Below are 15,975 nucleotides of genomic sequence, written 5' to 3'. Positions count from 1 at the left end.
AAATTCCTTTAGTGAAATTTGATGCCTAACACTGAACAGACCTCCTCCAAAACCCGTTGCCTCCTCAATTCGCTATGCCAGCCAGACTCAACCCAGCAGTGGTTCACTAACTCCTTCCCCCGTCCCAAGCTCTCATTGTCCCCCTCCAAGATGGAGGGGCTGGAGGTTTTAGGGGGCTACCCGACCAAGCCCTCGAACCCTCGATCACGAATGGTCAGGGTTCTACTAAGTATGACTGTTGTTATGGGATGTTTATTAATGTTACATAGTTTTCTCAAAATCGCTAAGTCGCGGAAGCCGCAAGATTTCTACTCTTTTGAGGTGAAGGACGCCAAAGGGAAAAGCGTTTCTCTGGAGCGATACCGAGGCAAAGTAAGTCCACATCAGCAAAACTACGCAAGTAAACTAACTGAACTCAGTGTAGGCGTACTGCTGAAGTCACTTAGTTTTTCTAAAATGTTGATAACTGGTTTCTGCGATTTAGCACGTCCCCCCCCAAAAAAAATCAAAATATTGTATTTAGGCCTAATGTTTACAATTCTCTGCTTTTATTCCTGCGCGCAGGCGTCTCTGGTTGTCAACGTGGCGAGCCACAGCGAACACACAGAGAGTAACTATCGCTCTCTGCAAGAGCTGCACCGGGAACTGGGAACGTCCCATTTCAACGTGCTGGCTTTTCCCTGCGGCCAGTTCGGGGAGACCGAGATGGGGACCAGCCGGGACATCGAGGCCAACGCCAAGAAAACCCATGGTGTAACCTTTCCTATCTTCAGTAAGATCAAAGTCATGGGATCGGAGGCGGAGCCAGCTTTCAAATTCATAACAGGTAGGACACAGTAGACTTTATCATTAAACCAGAGATGTAATCTAGATTGTTCTTCTTGTTCTTAGAAAAAGACTAAACTATGTGAAGTTTATCACAAGTAAACAAAGCTTAGCCTATATGCCTTTACAGCCTTATCTTTAGTCTGAATAAAATGTTTGTATTTTCTTTTTTCTATTCAAGATGATGTTTTTCATGGACATTGTGGGTGTATGAGGAATTAGTGTAGGAGGTTTGGGAACAATTGTAGTTATTGTGGTACATTGGCACACAACACAACATAGAACATTGGGCCTGACAAAACGTTTGTTTCCATTCAATCATACAGATTCTGTACAAAAGATTCCTAAGTGGAACTTCTGGAAGTTCCTGGTGAACCCTGAGGGCCAGGTGGTGAGGTACTGGAAGACAGAGGAGCCCGCCGAGAGCGTGCGTCAGGAGGCCACGGCCATGGTGCGCCAGATCATTCTGAAGAAAAGGGCAGAGCTCTAACGGGTTTGAACTTGGAACTTGTCAAGACAGGAGTGACTACACCTCTGAGTTCAAGAGTTCAATTGAACGTCCTGGGGTACTGTACGACGGACGAACGTTACAACACACTTTATTACCCTGTGACGTGGGAAATGATTTGGCCACTTTGCCAAACTTTGCAGAAGATCATGCTCACTGCACTGTAGGTGGATTTAGTATTTTACTGGATGGCAACAAGACTAGAATAAGAGCCTGTGTGTGTCTCTGTGTGTGACTCTGTGTGTGTCTCTGTGTGTGTGTCTCTGTGTGTGTCTCTCTGTGTGTGTGTGTCTCTGTGTGTGTCTCTGTGTGTGTCTCTCTGAGGGTGTGTCTCTCTGAGGGTGTGTCTCTGTGTGTGTCTCTGTGTGTGTCTCTGTGTGTGTCTCTCTGAGGGTGTGTCTCTCTGAGGGTGTGTCTCTGTGTGTGTCTCTGTGTGTGTGTCTCTGTGTGTGTGTGTCTCTGTGTGTGTGTGTCTCTGTGTGTGTCTCTCTGAGGGTGTGTCTCTGTGTGTGTGTGTCTCTGTGTGTGTGTCTCTCTGTGTGTGTGTGTCTCTGTGTGTGTGTGTCTCTGTGTGTGTGTGTCTCTGTGTGTGTGTCTCTGTGTGTGTGTGTCTCTGTGTGTGTGTCTCTCTGTGTGTGTGTCTCTCTGTGTGTGTGTCTCTCTGTGTGTGTGTCTCTGTGTGTGTGTGTCTCTGTGTGTGTGTGTCTCTGTGTGTGTGTGTCTCTGTGTGTGTGTGTCTCTGTGTGTGTCTCTGTGTGTGTGTGTCTCTGTGTGTGTGTGTCTCTGTGTGTGTGTGTCTCTGTGTGTGTGTCTCTGTGTGTGTGTCTCTGTGAGGGTGTGTCTCTGTGTGTGTGTCTCTGTGTGTGTGTCTCTGTGTGTGTGTCTCGGAGGGTGGGTCTCTCTGAGGGTGTGTGTGTGTGTGTGTGTCTCTCTGTGTGTATGTCTCTCTGAGGGTGTGGGTGTGTGTGTGTGTGTGGGCCATGTGCCATGTCGTTTACGACTAAGCTAGTATCATGGCCTGGACGAACCACTTCTAGTATCATGGCCTGGACGAACCACTTCTAGTATCATGGCCTGGCGGAACCACTTCTAGTATCATGGCCTGGCGGAACCACTTCTAGTATCATGGCCTGGCGGAACCACTTTGATGTGTAATGTGGATTTTCTGTTCCATACAACTCTTTTTGTCAGTACTCTCTGGTAACTACATGTATACATGGCCATCTTGTTCAGTTTGTCTTGCTCTGACATAGATTAAAGACTGTTATGTTTATCCATGTTCAAATCAAAGTTTATTTGTCACGTGTGCCGAATACAACAGGTGTAGTAGACCTTACAGTGAAATGCTGAATACAACAGGTGTAGTAGACCTTACAGTGAAATGCTGAATACAACAGGTGTAGTAGACCTTACAGTGAAATGCTGAATACAACAGGTGTAGTAGACCTCACAGTGAAATGCTGAATACAACAGGTGTAGTAGACCTTACAGTGAAATGCCGAATACAACAGGTGTAGTAGACCTTACAGTGAAATGTTGAATACAACAGGTGTAGTAGACCTTACAGTGAAATGTTGAATACAACAGGTGTAGTAGACCTTACAGTGAAATGCTGAATACAACAGGTATAGTAGACCTTACAGTGAAATGCTGAATACAACAGGTGTAGTAGACCTTACAGTGAAATGCTGAATACAACAGGTATAGTAGACCTTACAGTGAAATGCCGAATACAACAGGTGTAGTAGACCTTACAGTGAAATGCTGAATACAACAGGTGTAGTAGACCTCACAGTGAAATGCTGAATACAACAGGTGTAGTAGACCTCACAGTGAAATGCTGAATACAACAGGTGTAGTAGACCTCACAGTGAAATGCTGAATACAACAGGTGTAGTAGACCTCACAGTGAAATGCCGAATACAACAGGTGTAGTAGACCTTACAGTGAAATGCTGAATACAACAGGTGTAGTAGACCTCACATTGAAATGCTGAATACAACAGGTGTAGACCTTACAGTGAAATGCCGAATACAACAGGTGTAGTAGACCTTACAGTGAAATGCTGAATACAACAGGTGTAGTAGACCTTACAGTGAAATGCTGAATACAACAGGTGTAGTAGACCTTACAGTGAAATGCTGAATACAACAGGTATAGTAGACCTTACAGTGAAATGCCGAATACAACAGGTGTAGTAGACCTTACAGTGAAATGCTGAATACAACAGGTGTAGTAGACCTCACAGTGAAATGCTGAATACAACAGGTGTAGTAGACCTCACAGTGAAATGCTGAATACAACAGGTGTAGTAGACCTCACAGTGAAATGCTGAATACAACAGGTGTAGTAGACCTCACAGTGAAATGCCGAATACAACAGGTGTAGTAGACCTTACAGTGAAATGCTGAATACAACAGGTGTAGTAGACCTCACATTGAAATGCTGAATACAACAGGTGTAGACCTTACAGTGAAATGCCGAATACAACAGGTGTAGTAGACCTTACAGTGAAATGCTGAATACAACAGGTGTAGTAGACCTTACAGTGAAATGCTGAATACAACAGGTGTAGTAGACCTTACTGTGAAATGCTGAATACAACAGGTATAGTAGACCTTACAGTGAAATGCTGAATACAACAGGTGTAGTAGACCTTACAGTGAAATGCTGAATACAACAGGTGTAGTAGACCTTACTGTGAAATGCTGAATACAACAGGTATAGTAGACCTTACAGTGAAATGCTGAATACAACAGGTGTAGTAGACCTTACAGTGAAATGCTGAATACAACAGGTGTAGTAGACCTTACAGTGAAATGCTGAATACAACAGGTGTAGGTAGACCTCACAGTGAAATGCTGAATACAACAGGTGTAGTAGACCTTACAGTGAAATGCTGAATACAACAGGTGTAGTAGACCTTACAGTGAAATGCTGAATACAACAGGTGTAGTAGACCTTACCGTGAAATGCTGAATACAACAGGTGTAGTAGACCTTACAGTGAAATGCTGAATACAACAGGTGTAGTAGACCTTACAGTGAAATGCTGAATACAACAGGTGTAGTAGACCTTGCAGTGAAATGCTGAATACAACAGGTGTAGTAGACCTTGCAGTGAAATGCTGAATACAACAGGTGTAGTAGACCTTGCAGTGAAATGCTGAATACAACCAGGTGTAGTAGACCTTACAGTGAAATGCTGAATACAACAGGTGTAGTAGACCTTACAGTGAAATGCTGAATACAACAGGTGTAGTAGACCTCACAGTGAAATGCTGAATACAACAGGTGTAGTAGACCTCACAGTGAAATGCTGAATACAACAGGTGTAGTAGACCTTACTGTGAAATGCTGAATACAACAGGTATAGTAGACCGTACAGTGAAATGCTGAATACAACAGGTGTAGTAGACCTTACAGTGAAATGCTGAATACAACAGGTGTAGTAGACCTTACAGTGAAATGCTGAATACAACAGGTGTAGTAGACCTTACAGTAAAATGCTGAATACAACAGGTGTAGTAGACCTTGCAGTGAAATGCTGAATACAACAGGTGTAGTAGACCTTGCAGTGAAATGCTGAATACAACAGGTGTAGTAGACCTTGCAGTAAAATGCTGAATACAACAGGTGTAGTAGACCTTACAGTGAAATGCTGAATACAACAGGTGTAGTAGACCTTACAGTGAAATGCTGAATACAACAGGTGTAGGTAGACCTTACAGTGAAATGCTGAATACAACAGGTGTAGTAGACCTTACAGTGAAATGCTGAATACAACAGGTGTAGTAGACCTTACAGTGAAATGCTGAATACAAAAGGTGTAGTAGACCTTACAGTGAAATGTTGAATACAACAGGTGTAGTAGACCTGACAGTGAAATGCTGAATACAACAGGTGTAGTAGACCTCACAGTGAAATGCTGAATACAACAGGTGTAGTAGACCTTACAGTGAAATGCTGAATACAACAGGTGTAGTAGACCTCACAGTGAAATGCTGAATACAACAGGTGTAGTAGACCTTACAGTGAAATGCTGAATACAACAGGTGTAGTAGACCTTACAGTGAAATGCTGAATACAACAGGTGTAGTAGACCTTACAGTGAAATGCTGAATACAACAGGTGTAGTAGACCTTACAGTGAAATGCTGAATACAACAGGTGTAGTAGACCTTACAGTGAAATGCTGAATACAACAGGTGTAGTAGACCTTACAGTGAAATGCTGAATACAACAGGTGTAGACCTTACAGTGAAATTCTGAATACAACAGGTGTAGGTAGACCTTACAGTGAAATGCTGAATACAACAGGTGTAGTAGACCTTGCAGTGAAATGCTGAATACAACAGGTGTAGTAGACCTTGCAGTGAAATGCTGAATACAACAGGTGTAGTAGACCTTACAGTGAAATGCTGAATACAACAGGTGTAGTAGACCTTACAGTGAAATGCTGAATACAACAGGTGTAGACCTTACAGTGAAATTCTGAATACAACAGGTGTAGGTAGACCTTACAGTGAAATGCTGAATACAACAGGTGTAGTAGACCTTGCAGTGAAATGCTGAATACAACAGGTGTAGTAGACCTTGCAGTGAAATGCTGAATACAACAGGTGTAGTAGACCTTACAGTGAAATGCTGAATACAACAGGTGTAGTAGACCTTACAGTGAAATGCTGAATACAACAGGTGTAGTAGACCTTACAGTGAAATGCTGAATACAACAGGTGTAGTAGACCCCACAGTGAAATGCTGAATACAACAGGTGTAGTAGACCTTACAGTGAAATGCTGAATACAACAGGTGTAGTAGACCTTACAGTGAAATGCTGAATACAACAGGTGTAGTAGACCTTACAGTGAAATGCTGAATACAACAGGTGTAGTAGACCTTACAGTGAAATGCTGAATACAACAGGTGTAGTAGACCTTACAGTGAAAGGCTGAATACAACAGGTGTAGTAGACCTTACAGTGAAATGCTGAATACAACAGGTGTAGTAGACCTTACAGTGAAATGCTGAATACAACAGGTGTAGTAGACCTTAAAGTGAAATGCTGAATACAAAAGGTGTAGTAGACCTTAAAGTGAAATGCTGAATACAACAGGTGTAGTAGACCTTAAAGTGAAATGCTGAATAAAACAGCTGTAGTAGACCTTACAGTGAAATGCTGAATACAACAGGTGTAGTAGACCTTACAGTGAAATGCTGAATACAACAGGTGTAGTAGACCTTACAGTGAAATGCTGAATACAACAGGTGTAGTAGACCTTACAGTGAAATGCTGAATACAACAGGTGTAGTAGACCTTACAGTGAAATGCTGAATACAACAGGTGTAGTAGACCTTACAGTGAAATGCTGAATACAACAGGTGTAGTAGACCTTACAGTGAAATGCTGAATACAACAGGTGTAGTAGACCTCACAGTGAAATGCTGAATACAACAGGTGTAGTAGACCTTACAGTGAAATGCTGAATACAACAGGTGTAGTAGACCTTACAGTGAAATGCTGAATACAACAGGTGTAGTAGACCTGACAGTGAAATGCTGAATACAACAGGTGTAGTAGACCTCACAGTGAAATGCTGAATACAACAGGTGTAGTAGACCTTACAGTGAAATGCTGAATACAACAGGTGTAGTAGACCTCACAGTGAAATGCTGAATACAACAGGTGTAGTAGACCTTACAGTGAAATGCTGAATACAACAGGTGTAGTAGACCTTACAGTGAAATGCTGAATACAACAGGTGTAGTAGACCTTACAGTGAAATGCTGAATACAACAGGTGTAGTAGACCTTACAGTGAAATGCTGAATACAACAGGTGTAGTAGACCTTACAGTGAAATGCTGAATACAACAGGTGTAGTAGACCTTACAGTGAAATGCTGAATACAACAGGTGTAGACCTTACAGTGAAATTCTGAATACAACAGGTGTAGGTAGACCTTACAGTGAAATGCTGAATACAACAGGTGTAGTAGACCTTGCAGTGAAATGCTGAATACAACAGGTGTAGTAGACCTTGCAGTGAAATGCTGAATACAACAGGTGTAGTAGACCTTACAGTGAAATGCTGAATACAACAGGTGTAGTAGACCTTACAGTGAAATGCTGAATACAACAGGTGTAGACCTTACAGTGAAATTCTGAATACAACAGGTGTAGGTAGACCTTACAGTGAAATGCTGAATACAACAGGTGTAGTAGACCTTGCAGTGAAATGCTGAATACAACAGGTGTAGTAGACCTTGCAGTGAAATGCTGAATACAACAGGTGTAGTAGACCTTACAGTGAAATGCTGAATACAACAGGTGTAGTAGACCTTACAGTGAAATGCTGAATACAACAGGTGTAGTAGACCTTACAGTGAAATGCTGAATACAACAGGTGTAGTAGACCCCACAGTGAAATGCTGAATACAACAGGTGTAGTAGACCTTACAGTGAAATGCTGAATACAACAGGTGTAGTAGACCTTACAGTGAAATGCTGAATACAACAGGTGTAGTAGACCTTACAGTGAAATGCTGAATACAACAGGTGTAGTAGACCTTACAGTGAAATGCTGAATACAACAGGTGTAGTAGACCTTACAGTGAAAGGCTGAATACAACAGGTGTAGTAGACCTTACAGTGAAATGCTGAATACAACAGGTGTAGTAGACCTTACAGTGAAATGCTGAATACAACAGGTGTAGTAGACCTTAAAGTGAAATGCTGAATACAAAAGGTGTAGTAGACCTTAAAGTGAAATGCTGAATACAACAGGTGTAGTAGACCTTAAAGTGAAATGCTGAATAAAACAGCTGTAGTAGACCTTACAGTGAAATGCTGAATACAACAGGTGTAGTAGACCTTACAGTGAAATGCTGAATACAACAGGTGTAGTAGACCTTACAGTGAAATGCTGAATACAACAGGTGTAGTAGACCTTACAGTGAAATGCTGAATACAACAGGTGTAGTAGACCTTACAGTGAAATGCTGAATACAACAGGTGTAGTAGACCTTACAGTGAAATGCTGAATACAACAGGTGTAGTAGACCTTACAGTGAAATGCTGAATACAACAGGTGTAGTAGACCTCACAGTGAAATGCTGAATACAACAGGTGTAGTAGACCTTACAGTGAAATGCTGAATACAACAGGTGTAGTAGACCTTACAGTGAAATGCTTACAGGCTCTAACCAACAGTGCAAAAAAAGGTATTAGGTGAACAAAAAAAAAGTAAAGAAATAAAACATCAGTAAAAAGACAGGCTACATACAGTAGAGAGGTTATATACAGTAGAGAGGCTATATACAGTAGAGAAGCTATATACAGTAGAGAGGTTATATACAGTAGAGAGACTATATACAGTAGAGAGACTATATACAGTAGAGAGGCTATATACAGTAGAGAAGCTATATACAGTAGAGAGGTTATATACAGTAGAGAGGCTATATACAGTAGAGAGACTATATACAGTAGAGAGGTTATATACAGTAGAGAGGCTATACACAGTAGAGAGGTTATATACAGTAGAGAGGCTATATACAGTAGAGAGGCTATATACAGTAGAGAGGTTATATACAGTAGAGAGACTATATACAGTAGAGAGGCTATATAGAGTAGAGAGGTTATATACAGTAGAGAGGCTATATACAGTAGAGAGGTTATATACAGTAGAGAGACTATATACAGTAGAGAGACTATATACAGTAGAGAGGCTATATACAGTAGAGAAGCTATATACAGTAGGAGGTTATATACAGTAGAGAGGCTATATACAGTAGAGAGACTATATACAGTAGAGAGGTTATATACAGTAGAGAGGCTATACACAGTAGAGAGGTTATATACAGTAGAGAGGCTATATACAGTAGAGAGGCTATATACAGTAGAGAGGTTATATACAGTAGAGAGACTATATACAGTAGAGAGGTTATATACAGTAGAGAGGCTATATACAGTAGAGAGGCTATATACAGTAGAGAGGTTATATACAGTAGAGAGACTATATACAGTAGAGAGGTTATATACAGTAGAGAGACTATATACAGTAGAGAGACTATATACAGTAGAGAGGTTATATACAGTAGAGAGACTATATACAGTAGAGAGACTATATACAGTAGAGAGGTTATATACAGTAGAGAGGCTATACACAGTAGAGAGGTTATATACAGTAGAGAGGCTATATACAGTAGAGAGGCTATATACAGTAGAGAGGTTATATACAGTAGAGAGACTATATACAGTAGAGAGACTATATACAGTAGAGAGGTTATATACAGTAGAGAGGCTATATACAGTAGAGAGGCTATATACAGTAGAGAGGCTATATACAGTAGAGAGACTATATACAGTAGAGAGGTTATATACAGTAGAGATGCTATATACAGTAGAGAGGCTATATACAGTAGAGAGGCTATATACAGTAGAGAGGCTACATACAGTAGATAGGTTATATACAGTAGAGAGACTATATACAGTAGAGAGGCTACATACAGTAGTGAGGCTATATACAGTAGAGAGGCTATATACAGTAGAGAGGCTACATACAGTAGTGAGGCTATATACAGTAGAGAGGCTATATACAGTAGAGAGGCTACATACAGTAGAGAGGCTACATACAGTAGAGAGGCTATATACAGTAGAGAGGCTACATACAGTAGTGAGGTTATATACAGTAGAGAGGCTATATACAGTAGAGAGACTATATACAGTAGAGAGGCTATATACAGTAGAGAGGCTATATACAGTAGTGAGGCTATATACAGTAGTGAGGCTATATACAATAGAGAGGATATATACAGCAGAGAGGATATATACAGTAGAGAGGTTATAACAGACACCAGTTAGTCATGCTGATTGAGGTAGTATGTACATGTTTAATGTAGAACAATCATTCAATGTAAAACAAAAAAACTGTTAAGCCGATTACTTGAAATTCAACATTAACGGGACTTTCTTTCATTGATTCATAGAAGGAATAGTATTTTACACGTTTGATACAATTTTGACCTTAAAAAAATCCTATTTGTGATATGGAAGTATGTGTAGCTACTGAACTCAAAACAGCCAGCTTACACAGCCCTGTCTCATCGTGACACGGATTCTATCTCCTCTCCTGTCTCCTTTAAAAAAATATATATACACCGCTCAAAAAATTAAAGGGAACACTTAAACAACACAATGTAACTCCAAGTCAATCACACTTCTGTGAAATCAAACTGTCCACTTAGGAAGCAACACTGATTGACAATAAATTTCACATGCTGTTGTGCAAATGGAATAGACAAAAGGTGGAAATTATAGGCAATTAGCAAGACACCCCCAATAAAGGAGTGGTTCTGCAGGTGGTGACCACAGACCACTTCTCAGTTCCTATGCTTCCTGGCTGATGTTTTGGTCACTTTTGAATGCTGGCGGTGCTTTCACTCTAGTGGTAGCATGAGACGGAGTCTACAACCCACATAAGTGGCTCAGGTAGTGCAGTTCATCCAGGATTGCACATTAATGCGAGCTGTGGCAACAAGGTTTGCTGTGTCTGTCAACGTAGTGTCCAGAGCATGGAGGCGCTACCAGGAGACAGGCCAGTACATCAGGAGACGTGGAGGAGGCCGTAGGAGGGCAACAACCCAGCAGCAGGACTGCTACCTCCGCCTTTGTGCAAGGAGGTGCACTGCCAGAGCCCTGCAAAATGACCTCCAGCAGGCCACAAATGTGCATGTGTCTGCTCAAACGGTCAGAAACAGACTCCATGAGGGTGGTATATGAGGGCCCGACGTCCACAGGTGGGGGTTGTGCTTACAGCCCAACACCGTGCAGGACGTTTGGCATTTGCCAGAGAACACCAAGATTGGCAAATTCGCCACTGGCGCCCTGTGCTCTTCACAGATGAAAGCAGGTTCACACTGAGCACATGAGCACATGTGACAGACGTGACAGAGTCTGGAGACGCCGTGGAGAACGTTCTGCTGCCTGCAACATCCTCCAGCATGACCGGTTTGGTGGTGGGTCAGTCATTGTGTGGGGTGACATTTCTTTGTGGGGCCACACAGCCCTCCATGTGCTCGCCAGAGGTAGCCTGACTGCCATTAGGTACCGAGATGAGATCCTCAGACCCCTTGTGAGACCATATGCTGACACATGCACATTTGTGGCCTGCTGGAGGTCATTTTGCAGGGCTCTGGCAGTGCACCTCCTTGCACAAAGGCGAAGGTAGCGGTCCTGCTGCTGGGTTGTTGCCCTCCTACGTCCTCCTCCACGTCTCCTGATGTACTGGCCTGTCTCCTGGTAGCGCCTCCATGCTCTGGACCCTACGCTGACAGACACAGCAAACCTTGTTGCCACAGCTCGCATTGATGTGCAATCCTGGATGAACTGCACTACCTGAGCCACTTGTGTGGGTTGTAGACTCCGTCTCATGCTACCACTAGAGTGAGAGCACCGCCAGCATTCAAAAGTGACCAAAACATCAGCCAGGAGGCATAGGAACTGAGAAGTGGTCTGTGGTCACCACCTGCAGAACCATTCCTTTATTGGGGGTGTCTTGCTAATTGCCTATAATTTCCACCTTTTGTCTATTCCATTTGCACAACAGCATGTGAAATTTATTGTCAATCAGTGTTGCTTCCTAAGTGAACAGTTTGATTTCACAGAAGTGTAATTGACTTGGAGTTACATTGTGTTGTTTAAGTGTTCCCTTTATTTTTTTGAGCAGTGTATATATTGATACAGAGATGTCATAATGATACAGATGATACAGAGATGTCTATCCATGTCTATCCAAGTCAATGGAACATGCACCTCACAGACGCCATAATGATACAGAGATGTCTATCCAAGTCAATGGAACATGCACCTCACAGACGCCATAATGACACAGAGATGTCTATCCAAGTCAGTGGAACATTCCACTAGGCATTCCTAGCCGATCGCTATCGACCGGTGGATCTCCCAAGGCATTCCTAGCCGATCGCTATCGACCGGTGGATCTCCCAAGGCATTCCTAGTCGATCGCTATCGACCGGTGGATCTCCCAAGGCATTCCTAGCCGATCGCTATCGACCGGTGGATCTCCCAAGGCATTCCTAGTCGATCGCTATCGACCGGTGGATCTCCCAAGGCATTCCTAGCCGATCGCTATCGACCGGTGGATCTCCCAAGGCATTCCTAGCCGATCGCTAACTGTTCCCATTTCATATGTCCGAAGGTACAAACTCTGCCTTCCCGGTGGGGCTCGGAAATCATAATCAAGTGCCACCACGGAAAGCTCAGATTATCGTATCTGCAGTAAACGTAGCAGGTGTAAAAAAAGAAAGCTAAATCAAAGTTGATACTGTGAGATATCTGTTAACACTTTTTATTCAACACTTTTATAACCCAGAAAATGCACATTCTACTCGCGCTACAACCAGTGGGCTTACTCAGCACTGTCAACACTTTTTATTCAACACTTTTATAAACCATAAATCAGTGTATCGATGGGCTTCAATTTGTTATTATATTCTTAGGTCTTTTTGATATCAAGGAAAGTTTCCTTTTCTCTGGTCATAGGAGTAACAATCTGAATTGGTGCATGAGGCAGGAATAATGCGGTGCGACTCGAGTTTCGCCATCAGCTGGAAGACGGTGAGTCTTTTTGGTCAGTGTCAGCGGAGGAAAGGGAGAGCGGAGGGATGGTGAGAAGCGGACTCTCAGTCTGCCGCTCTCTCCCTCTGCTGAGACTGACCATCAGATTCAGGCACCATCAGCCCAAGTTTTATGAGCTAACATTTTTTGTTTATTACATACTGTATATATATAATTGTGTATTTGTTGCTTGACATTAAAGACTGTAACACAGCAGGAAATCAGCTCCAAGAGATTTTAATTTTGGAAATCTTAATTATTCCCACGCAGAATAGAGAGACGTGATCGTATAAAAATGTAAGCAAGGTTTGAAATGATTATGTTTTAGTCAAATATTATCTTTTTGAGCTTCTTGTGGTCAATTTGCAGTCTACAAATTATTTGTAATTATGTTCAGGCCCCCGACCATCCGCTCAACATAAAAACATCGGCCCGTGGCTAAATCTGGTAGATGATCTCTGCTGTACTGTAGAGCCGTTAGAGATGGTGAAATCAACGGACCAGTGACGGTTTACATGGACAGCTAGAGGGCAGCAGCAGGTAAGCTGGTAAATCAAACCAATCAGCTAACAAGACACTGCCTCCCAGCCGCCCAATCAGAACAAGAAGAGAAGACAGGGGTGGCCAACCCTCTTCCTGGAGAGCCACTAGGGCTCCGGCCCTGCTCTACCGTATCTTGTGCAGCTAATCAGAGCAACAAAGAGAAGCAGATTAGTAGAATCAGGTGCGTTAGTGCAGGGTTGGAAGAAAAGCCTGTATGCAGCATGCCCGTGCAGGTGGGTTAATTCCTTTGGCGGGTGGAGGCGGAGTTTCGGGTGAGAGGTTAGGGAGCAACTGTAGCGTGAGCTGACAAATGAGAAAACAGTCAGCTAACGTTACACTGCCTACTAACCAATCACGTTACATTACACTGCTTACTAACCAATCACATGTTGAACCACTCTCAACCTTATCAAATCACAGAAGTCGGCTGACATTACACTGCCTACTGACCAAATACAAATTATATAATACACACAAACAGGTGCTATCTAGAACCCAAAAAGGGTTCTTTGGCTGTTTGCCTTTGAAGAACCCTTATTGGTTCCAGGTAGAACCCATTAGGTTCCAGGTAAAGAAAGTTCTACCTTTAAACAGAGGGTTATACATGGAACCCAAAGGGGTTCTACCTGGAACCAAAAAGGGTTCTTCAAAGGGGAACAGCCAAAGAACCCTTTTTGGAACCCTTTTTTCGAAGCGTGTACTAAAACCAAGCACATTTCACCACTATCTCATAACTAATTACATCATAGGTTCTGACAATTCATTGATGAATTCAGCCCAGCACCTTGTAATAAGGGACGAGTGTTTGACTTTCAGGGCTACTTGTGTTTCTGTCTCTGCCAGCTGCTTCTTTGACATCTGCTGCCCACTCAGCTTTACCGCCAGACCCCGCCCACTCAGCTTTACCGCCAGACCCCGCCCACTCAGCTTTACCACCAGACCCCGCCCACTCCCACAGTAGGACTTCAATCTGTGTTACCATCTAAACTGGCATTTGTGTTAGTCTGAGAAACCAAATATTTTTGGGGTATTAAATCAAATAGGTACAATAGTTTGTTTTAAGGTGCATGCCTGCCTGCCTGTCTGTCTGTCTGTCTGTCTGTCTGTCTGTCTGTCTGTCTCTGTGTCTGTCTGTCTGTTAAGGGTGGGGGGCACTGCTTCAGACATCAGCAGTGAGGAGTGTAGCTGACAGCTGTCAATCACATTAGCACAGCTAGCAGCGGTACACTGCCACACTGTCACCATCCTCTCCTCCCCTCTTCCCTGCTTTTCTGTTCTCTCCTCCTCTCCTCTCTCCGTTCTCTCCTCACCTCCTGTCCTCTCCTCTCTCCGTTCTCTCCTCACCTCCTGTCCTCTCCTCTCCCACTCCTTCTATCCCCCTCTTTCATGTCTTCTCCTTCTGTCCTTTCCTGTCCACTGATATGTTTAACAAACTGGTTTAACTATTATTTACTCCGTGTCTGCTTCATTGTATTGTGGCACAATCCACGTATATGTGTATTATTACTAGCCTAAGTTTATAAAATGATTGATATCACCACCTTACCTTTTGTGTAGTGGGAACGGGGCAATGTCTCCTCTTCGTCCTGAAATCCACCAGCAGTCTCCTCGTGATTTTCTCCTGACCGGTAGAATAAAAAAACAACAGTTTACATAGCGTTCACCACTCGACGTTCATCCCACAATTACGCACTACTCAACAGTAGGTGGACCGAAACCTACCCAAAGCACCGTGTCCTCGGTTTTCACTTTAAAACGCGAATATCTATTCAACTTCCAGTCCATATTAGCTAAAAAAATATATATTTATTAAACTCTTGCGAACTTTACTGACTGACAATAGTAGCCTTCACTTGTTACCCGTTCAAATCCACTTGTGGCTGAATGTGCACCTGATTTGTGTCTTTGCTTCGTAGTCCCTAAATACGCGCAGGGGCGGATGCCGGAGCGGGAAGTCTGTTTGGTCGGCTCGCCATTGGTGGATAGGAAGGTGACCCCCGTCACTAGCAGGGTTTCCCTGTTTGGAGGCGTCCTAGTTTCCCTGGAGACAGACATGAACTGCCACAGAGAAACAATATCTAATCTAAAGAGTCAACAGAGGGCAACGCGGCAAAAGTTTTAAAGGTCTTGGCGCGATTATAGAGAATAGCGTGTAATTTATTTTAAACTGTCAGCATTATTAGTGGTTATTTAGAAACAATCGAACATTGTCTTGCAATTCTGTAGACTAGCTCACACACACACACACAGACACACAGGCACACACACGCACACACACACACACACACACACACACACACACACACACACACACACACACACACACACACACACACACACACACACACACACACAGACACACAGACACACAGGCACACACACACAGACACACAGACACACAGACACACAGACACACAGACACACACACACACACACACACACACACACACACACACACACACACAC

General features: G+C 43.0%; 2 protein-coding genes across 5 annotated transcripts in view; one reads left to right on the top strand and one right to left on the bottom strand.

Moving 5' to 3' along the window:
* Nucleotides 1-15,442, bottom strand: part of LOC129853005 (cell division cycle protein 20 homolog B-like) — a 40,441-nt gene extending 24,999 nt beyond the window's left edge. For 2 of the 4 annotated variants that reach the window (XM_055918621.1, XM_055918620.1), the window contains exons 1-2: nt 15,232-15,442; nt 15,056-15,130 (exon numbers count right to left, since the gene is read on the bottom strand). In XM_055918621.1, coding sequence (XP_055774596.1) covers nt 15,056-15,130; nt 15,232-15,294 — 138 coding nt within the window. In that variant the 5' untranslated portion in view covers nt 15,295-15,442. Of the gene's footprint in view, nt 1-536; nt 623-15,055; nt 15,131-15,231 lie in introns of those variants that run through there. The other 2 variants (XM_055918622.1, XM_055918623.1) reach the window with 2 other exon arrangements.
* Nucleotides 74-2,606, top strand: LOC129853011 (probable glutathione peroxidase 8). Its single transcript, XM_055918635.1, has 3 exons — nt 74-372; nt 565-826; nt 1,152-2,606. The coding sequence occupies exons 1-3, from the start codon at nt 151-153 to the stop codon at nt 1,313-1,315; spliced, it is 648 nt and encodes a 215-aa protein (XP_055774610.1). The 5' UTR covers nt 74-150; the 3' UTR covers nt 1,316-2,606.
* Nucleotides 15,443-15,975: the final 533 nt, after the last annotated feature.

Source organism: Salvelinus fontinalis, chromosome 4, assembly GCF_029448725.1.
Source record: "Salvelinus fontinalis isolate EN_2023a chromosome 4, ASM2944872v1, whole genome shotgun sequence".
Taxonomy (NCBI): domain Eukaryota; kingdom Metazoa; phylum Chordata; class Actinopteri; order Salmoniformes; family Salmonidae; genus Salvelinus; species Salvelinus fontinalis.
The sequence above is the reverse complement of the archived record's forward strand: the minus strand, read 5'-3'. Positions and strand labels throughout refer to the sequence as shown.

Excerpts from the sequence above, each read along its gene's own strand:
- LOC129853011 (XM_055918635.1), top strand. The coding sequence starts at position 151 with ATGGAGGGGCTGGAGGTTTTAGGGGGCTACCCGACCAAGCCCTCGAAC. Across the intron at positions 373-564 it reads TGGAGCGATACCGAGGCAAA|GCGTCTCTGGTTGTCAACGT; the intron begins GTAAGTCCACAT and ends TCCTGCGCGCAG. Across the intron at positions 827-1,151 it reads AGCTTTCAAATTCATAACAG|ATTCTGTACAAAAGATTCCT; the intron begins GTAGGACACAGT and ends TCAATCATACAG.